We start from the raw sequence: 9227 nt of genomic DNA on the forward strand, positions 1-9227 counted from the left end.
AGCTGCTGGACCCCCTCTCAGCGCTGCTTGCTCACATTCTTTTCCAGGGGCCCCAACCCAAGCAAGCTGATTCAGCAGTTCCTGACCTTGCGTCCAGATCAACAGCTGCACATCTTCAACACACTCAGATCTCACCTGGCAGACAAGGGGATGCTGACCGCCGCCACGGAGGATGAGTAGGGGCCCCGGGGCCAGGACAGCAGGAGCAAGCGGAGCGAGGGGCCGGGCTCCAAGGCAAAGCCCCACTGGTGTGACTCAGTCAATGACACGGCTTCAACTCACTTTTTTTTTTTTTGGTCGGTAGAGTGTTTTTTATTTGTGGGTTTTCAAAGCAATCTGTATATACAGTCTTCGTGCTTATGATTTGGGTCGTGGGTAAACTACAGCTTTGAGTTGGAAAGAAGTCATGAGGGTCAGACCATTTGGGTTTTTTAAACAAAAGTTTTAACTTGGAAGACAGTGTTGCCCAGCGGGGTGCGTCTGCTTGGTGCTGCTTGCTCCCAAGCCAGAGCTTCTGTTGGTGGGCTCGATCAGAGAGTGGATGTTCGTCCGTGGCTGACCAGTTCAGGGGCCACCCTGGCCTGTCTTTGTGGCTGCCCCCCAGTGGGGAAGAGGTGCACAGCTTGGATGTCTTTGCTACTGGAGAGCTTTCACCTGGGCTTCTCGGGAATCCCTGCCCTGGAGCGATGGGACAGTTGCCTTCGTAGGCTGGAGCGACAAAGGCTGATTGATTAGATAAGCATTCTACCCGCAGAGTCCTGTGGAGCGTGAGCTCTGCTTTGTAATATGGGTTCACCTTACTTCATCACAGACTGAAAGAAGTCTTCGATATTTTTTTTCAGGAAGCACGAGTAATTATTTATAATAGTCGGAAACAATACACTGTAATATTTCAAGTGTATGCAGTAGAATGTTCTGTCACGAGCCCTTTCCCACAGGTTGTCGGCCCAAGTGGCTCCTCTCGGGCAGTCCAGCTAACTGTGTCTTTTCAGGGACGATACAGTTCACGTTTGTGCTGTAGACTTGTTGCTGCTGAATCCTTCCTGGGGGCTCTCCTGTTGGGCAGGGAGCAGGGGGCTTCCTGTTCACGCACCGTTTGCCTGACCGACCACCCTTGTAGCTGCTGTGTTGTGTATATACTACTTGTACGGCAAGTGTGTATCTGTGTGTGTGTTTTAAAAATCACTTACTTCTTATAGTGATTTCAATTGTACCATGACTTCTTCACTGAAACCACAAAATCCTGCTTACAGCTCTGGAAACCTAACCCGATTAGAGGTGTGACTATTCTGAAGAGTACATGTACATTTTTTTAATATGTATATATAATGTGACCCGTTTTAACGTAGTTTGTATTTTATTGAGGGACCTTTTTTTCTTTTAAACTGTGATTTTTTTTTTCCCCTTGCTCGATGATAGGAGTGAGGTTGAATTCGGAGAGACAAGTTCTTTGTCAGGACAACAAGCCAGGGAGGGTAAGAGAGAGAGCTTGGTGCCCAGATGCGTTCTGTTATTCTGTGCCATGGTGGTTCTCCTTGCCAAATGGGGGTGTGGTGACTTGCTTCAGCACCTTGGTCTGCTATTGGTTCATTCTGTTTCTGTTTAAATCAGCCATCCTGCTTCCCTGAAAGCTCACAGGCAGCTCGGCGCTTGACGTCGCAGCTCACGGTGACTGCGTGGCTCTCCCCACGTGGTCGGCACGGAAGCAGCTTTCCCCCTCGGAGCTTCTACTTCCGTTCCAGCACGTGGCTTTTCTGGCTCAGGGCTGAGGGCCCCTTAAAAACAAAATGTGTTTTTGCGTGGGATTTCCATTCTGGTCGTGTGACCCTGGTCAGGACACATCCCTCTCTGGGTCCTCGTTTTCTGAAAACTCTTCTAATTCCAGTATTCCGTGATTCTGACTGAGCACGTTCACGTCACCAGAGGCTACCTGTGGGTATCGAGTCGTGTCCTGGGCACCCGAACAGCAAAAGCTTTCAGGCCGTTTCTAAGTGCTTGTCCTTGAAATGAGTCAGTACCTCACCAACAAGTCTTAAACAGCGGAGGTCATTAGCAGCAAATCTAGTTTTCACATTGGAGAACGGACTTGGTTCCTGAGACCAGACACAGAAGGGGTTGTCTCTGTCACCTTATTGTGGCCATATGGCAGGGCCTTGGTGGCTGGGACCCAGCAGCCCTTGAATAGGGCAGCCTTTGGGCATCAGCGTGCCTGGCACAATCCTTTGTGGAAGGAAGCGGTTGCTGGGGCTTCTGGCTCCTGGGAGACTGAAGCTGGATGCTCACGAGAGCTCTTAGCAAGAAGCCCAGAGGGTCAGCTTGGGTTTGATCTTCTATTTTTCCCACATGCTTTCTGGTCAAGGAGGAGGATTTCGTAGCCTGGTAGCCGGGAAAGCAAAGCCACTGCGTGTCTCTGTCTACATACAGTGTTTTTCTTTCTCCCATGTATTGAGATATTTCACCGTACAGACAAGATGCAAGAGACTATTTTAACATACCCCTGTGCAGATCTTCACGAGTGGCATGGCTTGCTTCAGATCCATTTTTTTGTGTGTGAGAAATAAAATGTGACTGAAACTGTATGCTCTCCTTTGTTGTGACTTCCGTTTCTCCCTTCCACACGTGGTTCTCTGTTTTTCCCACTTGTTTTTGCATCATAAATATCGTGCAGTCCTGATTTAGAGACTTTTGGTTTCTGCTCTGAAGCTGCTACTTTCTCACAGCGGCCTTTGGAGGCCCTCAGGCAGGAGTCCCGGGCCCCTCACCGGTGAGGACACCCAGGGCCGGGGCAGCGAGCGTGCTTCCTCAGGGCCACGCGGCAGAGGCAAGCCTCACTCCAGCTCGCGCTCTGCTCACCAGGACAGGGATCATCCCCAGCCCCGCTGGCTTTTGTGGAAGTGGCGTTACGTGTGCCGGGAATTCTGCGGCAGCCGGTTGTCAGGCCAAGGAGGCCCGGCCTGTGCAGCAGGTTGGAGCTTACAGAGGGAGCTGATGAGCAGGGCCTCACGGAAGCCAGGGAGCGTCTGGGGGGTGGCTGGGCCTCAGCACCCTCCCTGGTGAGCCCTACTCGTGACTGCTCACGGGACATCTGAGTCTCTTCCCCTTTCGAGCGCTTGCCACTACCTGACGGCCCTCAGCATTGAGAAAGTGCACATGTATGTTTTGCTTCAGAGAGCGAAGCGCCCTAAGGCAGCGTGGGTCTTGTTTGTGTTTATTATTTTTTGCCTGTTTTATATTCTGATCATATTAGTAGCTAAGTAGTAGTATATTTAAAATATATTTACTCTTAGTGTTTTCTGTATTCTGTATTTCCAATTCTATAATGTATGTCCGAAGTTAGCATCTCTTTCACTTTTAGAAGGGGTGAAATGTAACATTTCAGCTTACACAGGTGGACTTTGGAGCCATTTTCATGGTATTTATTTTTTTTCCCACTGGGCTTTTTCTCCTGTGACTTGACTTATATTTTTGGAATCTTCCTGCATACTCTATTTTAAAGGAGATTAAACAAACCCTGATGGGAGTCTAAGCTAGTTGCTGAGTTGGCTGGAGGCTAATCCGAGCGGGTCTTTGAGTTCAGGTCTTCAGAGTGGCCATACGTCCCAAGCAGGCTCGGAGGCACCCCTGACGTTGACGGAGGTGGGCAGGGGAGGATGTGAATGACTCGGGGCAAGGTGCGTCACTGCTCAGAAAACTCAGCAATGGCCTTGCTCTGTAAGGCGCCTGCCCTAGGTCAATTTCTAAGCAAGTAGCTGTCATTACTCTGCCGGTTGTGATCCATCATTGCTGGAACCTCTTCCTATGTCCACAATATCTTCGGCACTGTCGCGGTCTTTCAGAGTAACTCGTGCCACCTTCCTTTCCCGTTGTGATGAGTAGCAGGTGGACTGGGGAGGGGGTGGTTTCACTTGGACCCAGGGTTCCTGTTCCTGTTCTTAGGGAGGGGGGAAGGGCTACGAGGAGGATGTCCAGGTGGCTGTCTAGACATCACAAGACGGTAAACCGTGGGCAGACTCACTGTGCTTGTCTGCAGCAGGGGCTCTGAAGGAGCAGCTGGAACAAACCATCAGCTTCCTACAGAGAGGGGCTAATTCTTGGGCAGTCTCATTATTCTGTCCTTGTCTTGGTCAAAACGAACTCTTCCGCTTGATCAGTCTCCACACGGTTGCCCAGTTTCCAGTTTTTGAAGACATTTGCCACTCCCACTGCCTGACTTGGTTTCCCTTGTTGGGTGAGGACCTGATGGCCTGATCCGCAGAGGGTGCTGCTGTTTGGACTGAGTGACGATGAGTGAAAGGTCTCTTCTAGGCCCACCTCCTCTTGGCCCTGGACTCTGCTCACCCACATCCTTGCAGAAGGCGGCCCTCTTCTCAGTGAGGAATGGAGTTCCAGCTGCTGACTGCTCGTACCACCGGACAGTAGCCCTGTCTTTCCATGCCTCCTGGCTCTGCCCTGCCACCCTCCCCCTTTCAGGCCAACCAGCAGTGACTTTACTTACCTGGGCTCTCAGCTGGGTAGTGTCTCCTGACTGAGACTTTCACCTGTTTGTATGTGCACTGTTTTCAAGGGCAGAGAGATCGCAGCTGGGAGGGCGGTCTGGGAGGTGTACTTTGAGGTTTGGAGAACATGCGGGTGATTTATGAGCCTAGGGGGCAGACTCTGTGGCATCTAGGATCTTATGGCCAGTGGGTTTCAAATCTATTGGCCGTTTGAAGACCCTGTCCCATCTCTTCCCCCTCTCCACCAAATGCCTATCTGCTGAGGTTCCTTTCTATTCCTGAGCCAATAAGATACCAGTAGTGTGTTTATGAATAATAACTGCAATAATAGTCATAGTGCTTACTATGTGCCAGGGACAGTGCTAAGGGTTTACATACATTATCCCTTCTAATCCAGAAAACAACCTTTGACTGGCATTATTATCCCCATTTTATAGATAAGGAAACTGAGGCACCATGTCAGGCTGATCTCAGTGGTTAAGAAGAAAGACTTCGGGCTCAAAGAGCCGTAGGTTTGGGCCGGTTGCTAGATGTAACGCCAGCCTGGTGGGTCTGAGAGTAGCTCCCTCGCAGGCTTGTTGTGAGGGTTCTGTGGGATAGCGCCTGTAAACGTTTAGCACAGTGCCTGGCGCATAGTAAGCGCTCCATAAACGGTAGTTATTTTTGTCAGACTCCGCGAGTAATTTGAACCCAAGTTGGTGTGATGCCAGAGACTGGGTTCTTAGGCACCACACTGTCACCTGCCCTGCACGCAGCCTGGGTGTTCACAGCCCAGAAGATTTTGAGAGAAGCGATCCAACCTTAACACCCACCTACAGCATCGGGGTGCGTCATACTTCTTCCTTTTGTCGGGCTGGCCTTCTAAATGGACAGGAAGATGGTCAGAAATTCTTCACTCTTAGTTGGAATGGTTTCCTTGAGGTCTTGCCTCGTTCCTATTGCTCCTGGTCTGGGCTTTCCTTGGAGAAGAGGCCCTTGCCTCTTGCCTGAGGGTGCCTCCACTCCATGGGAAGGGAGGGCTTGTGACTCACTCTGGGCCCCATTTTCCTCTGCCTGAGGACTGTGCCCTTTGCACACAGCTCAGGGGCCTGCAGCCGTTCCCTGTGTAGGTGGGCCTTTCCGTGGGGGAAACAGAAGCCTGTGTGGCAGATTGTAGTACTGACAGAAAGCCTGCAGGCTCTGCTCACACCCTCACAACACAGTCAGGGGCCTTGTGTTTCGTGCTTTCTTAAAAGTATTAATGGACTAGAAGCAGGTGACCTCTTGAGGATAGATGGTGCGGGGTGTTCTGTTGGAGTCTGGGTTAGCTAGAATCGAGGTGAGTTTAAAGGATCAAATGGGTGTATGATGAATGAAGGGAGAACAGGCACTGGATTGTGTGAAAAATCTTTCATTTAGTTTTCCAAGTGGAGATGGAGATTTGGGGAGGGCATGGGTGTGAGGTGGAGGGCTCTTTGCTTTGGAGGAATCTTGTTGATAGAGAATCCACGAAATTCTCAAGCCAAGAGAATAATAATAACAGAACTCCCGATTGACCATGGACAGTTTCCCGGGTGTTGTTGGGGAATGAAGAGCAGACTCACAGTCCCATTGTATTTAAAGAATGGTTTCTCCCCTTCAGTTAAATAACGAAGTACTGACTATGACAGAAATCAGGAGGAGGTCATGGAAGTGTTCAGTGAGCAGCTGCTGTGACAGGCTGATCCTTGGCTTGCCCTCGCCCTTCTGGACCCACGTTTGCCAGGCCTGGCACTTCTTCCCTTACTCTTGTGTCTGATGGACCCAGCCTGCTTTCGGTCTTTAGTGAGGTGGGCTCTCACCTGGGGACAAGGGCCCTCCGGTCATCGGGCTGCCGATGCTCTGTGTTGGTCTCCCAGGCATTGGGCAGGGCCTGGCTCCTTGCAGGCTTTACCTACATGTAGCCCTCAAGGGGTTTAGGTGGGCTTAGCCACCTGGCGATTCTGTTCCAAGTGGAATTGTGTCTGTGATATCATCCCTATCGCTGTTTTTGTCCTCGGCTCCTGGAACATGTCTGGTTCTCCCCTCCATTCAGTTCATGGCCTGGGCTTGCTGCCTGGGTGCCTAGAAATACCAGAACAGGAAGGGAGTTAAGAATATTTTCTAGTGGGTGGAATGTTTATACATGTCCTTCTAAGAGTGTCCTTAGCGTGCTGCTTCGTTTTCATACACAGAGCATTGTGTTGCTACCTTATGTCCCACTGGGTGGGTGTCTGGGAACTGGCTAGAAAGAGAAAGAGCTGAGCAGACATCAGGGCCAATAAAACCAAAGGACTTGGAGCTGAGAGAACGAGTCAGGACGGAGAGATGTGTTGTTTCCAGCCGGAGAACCGCCGGGGAGTCACGGGGGCAAAGGAGAGGCCAGGAGTCCCGCAGCTGAGGACAGACGGACAGAGGCCAGCCCTGTGTTCTGTGGGTGCGGGGACCAGAAACAGGGCTCAGAAGCCTATCCAGAAAGATTCAAAACTCATGGATTATGGCCTATCTTCTGGAGCTGATGCTGATACTACATTTTAATTTTTATTGATGTTTAATACTTTCCAAAAGAGGAGGGGAAAACCAAAGTGGGCGAGGTAAGAGGCCCCTCTGTGGGAGCCCTGGGAGCTCTGTGTGGTTGGGTGAGTTGATCGCAGCTGTGGACCTGCTCAAGTCTGTGCTCTGAGGATTTGTTTAACGGAAAAGCTCCCCCACACAGACATGGCCTCCCCGCCCCATTGGGGAGTGCCAGGAAGTCACCTGGAGCCCATCACTGCCTCTGTCTGCCACCCAGAGATTAGCCTGGATGTGCCCTGCCCCCCAAGGTCAGTTTCTCCGCCCCTCCCTTTGTGTGGTGCCATTCGGAAATCTCCCACGGATAAGCCGGGTACTGACCTTTGGTTTCCGGCCCTCAGACATGGGTGACCTTGGAGCAGCTCTTGGGTGTGTGTGGAGCCCACCGGACAGTCCCTAGGGCCTCCCCAGACAACTGTGTGTCCATGCGCTGCTGCTGTGCCCTTTAGCTGATGTGGGGGTTCACGGAGGCCACCTATATTAGCCACAGCTGACCTTTCTCTGTGTGCTGTCTGATCTGTGTTGAACAATACATGTAGATTCTTTCTCCGTGTAGTTGCAGAACATCATATATTGTACATTGGGAAATATTTACCTTATTTATATACCTGAATGTTCCTGTTACACAAATAAACATCTACTAAATTCTGTATTGTTTGTGGTTTCTGCTGGGGGAGGGGTGCCTTTTGAAGGCCATGGGTGCATTCGGACTTGGCTAGAGAAGGGGGGGTTGTGTGGAACCAGCGTCCTTTCCCAGAATGTTGCCAACCACTGCCTGCTTCTAGAGACACTGTGCCCTTGGCCTTCATGACCTGCTCTCTTGGCTTTCCTCCTGCTTCCCTAACTCTTCCTCCTCTGAGGAAGTACCTTTTTGAGTACCTTCTCTGAGTATCTTCTTTCACGCGTCCGTCCCTCAGACCGTGACACTCTGCCCGAGGCTCCCCCCCCCCCACTGAACTCTGTCCTGTGTTCTGACCCACTCCCAGGGCTCCGATGACCACACTCACCCACACGATTCCCAAGTCCACATCCCTAACCTGCGTGGGCTGTGAGGTCTCTTCCTGTGGACTTTGCATGACCAAACCCAGACCCGGGCCCTTAACCCACACATGCCCCAGTCCAGTGTTCTGTTCCAGAGTTCTGTTCCGCGGCCAGTAGCTAGGAGCAATCTCATCAGTAACCACAGCCTGCCCGTTCTGCCTTCATCCTGCCTGCCTGCCAGCTCTCCGCAGCCTGGCTAGCCCCGCCAACCCAACCCTTCCACTCCAGCTGGGGCAAGCTTTCTCTGCTGGGGGGTCTTCCTGAGGCCTGAGGGCCAAGTCGAGGCTTGTTCGTGAGTTCCCCAGTCTGTACCCTCTGACCCCATACCCGGGCCCTGTTCTCTCACAGCCGTGCTCCGTGCATGTCCCTGCTTTGTCCCAGGCACTCTCATCTCCTTGCCTCGGTGCTGTTTCCTCTGTCAGATTTCTCTTCCCCTCTCCCCCGGCTTCCCCCACCTGCCTAACTCCTGCTCACCTTACTGTCCCACCCCAAGACTCTGCCTTCCCAGCAAGACTGTGGGTCTAGCGGGAGGGTAGAGGACACCCTAAGTCTGTAGTCCTGGGATCCAGAGGGCCAGCCCCACCTGGGCTAGCACCTTGGGCCAGTGGGACCTTGAGTGTTTGCCTTTTGCAGGGGACCCTAAGGCAGGGGACTTCTGGAATGAATTGCTTCCCAATAGTCAAGGTGCAAAAAACTCTGCATATATTTCTCTTAATCCAACAAAATCTCACTCCAAGCCATTGGTTTCCAAGGTTAATGAGAAACCCAACGTTGGTGGTTTTCCCTGGCTGCCTGCCCCCCTGTTGTTGTACTGGGAGTTACAGGCTCGTGTGGTGCTGGAGAAATGGTGGGGGCCCCTGTCTCCTGTCCTTGTGCTGAAGGCTCTTGTCGTCCCAGCCTGTGAGGTCCATGTGCTCACTCTGCAGAGGCCCCAGTAGGTGGCATCAGAGCCCACCTCCTGTGGGCACCCCTGCAGTCATTGCTTCTGGCGTTCCTCCGCCCCAGAGCCCTTGTGCTCGGGTCTGGATGATCTCCACGCATTCAGCACATGCTCCTGGAGTGTCTGCTCTGTGCTTGGCTCGATGGACGCGGAGGAGGCGGCAACCAAGTCCCTGTGCTCAT

General features: G+C 52.0%; 1 protein-coding gene across 2 annotated transcripts in view; it reads left to right on the forward strand.

Moving 5' to 3' along the window:
- The window catches only part of CDS2 (CDP-diacylglycerol synthase 2), a 61779-nt gene extending 54065 nt beyond the window's left edge, over positions 1-7714 (forward strand). For both annotated transcript variants that reach the window (XM_045808684.2, XM_045808681.2), the window contains exon 13: positions 48-7714. In XM_045808684.2, the coding sequence (XP_045664640.1) occupies positions 48-180 (133 nt within the window). In that variant the 3' untranslated portion in view covers positions 181-7714. The remainder of the gene's footprint in view (positions 1-47) is intronic.
- Positions 7715-9227: the final 1513 nt, after the last annotated feature.

This window comes from Ursus americanus, chromosome 22, assembly GCF_024610735.1.
Source record: "Ursus americanus isolate L20-20 chromosome 22, mUrsAme1.1.p, whole genome shotgun sequence".
Taxonomy (NCBI): domain Eukaryota; kingdom Metazoa; phylum Chordata; class Mammalia; order Carnivora; family Ursidae; genus Ursus; species Ursus americanus.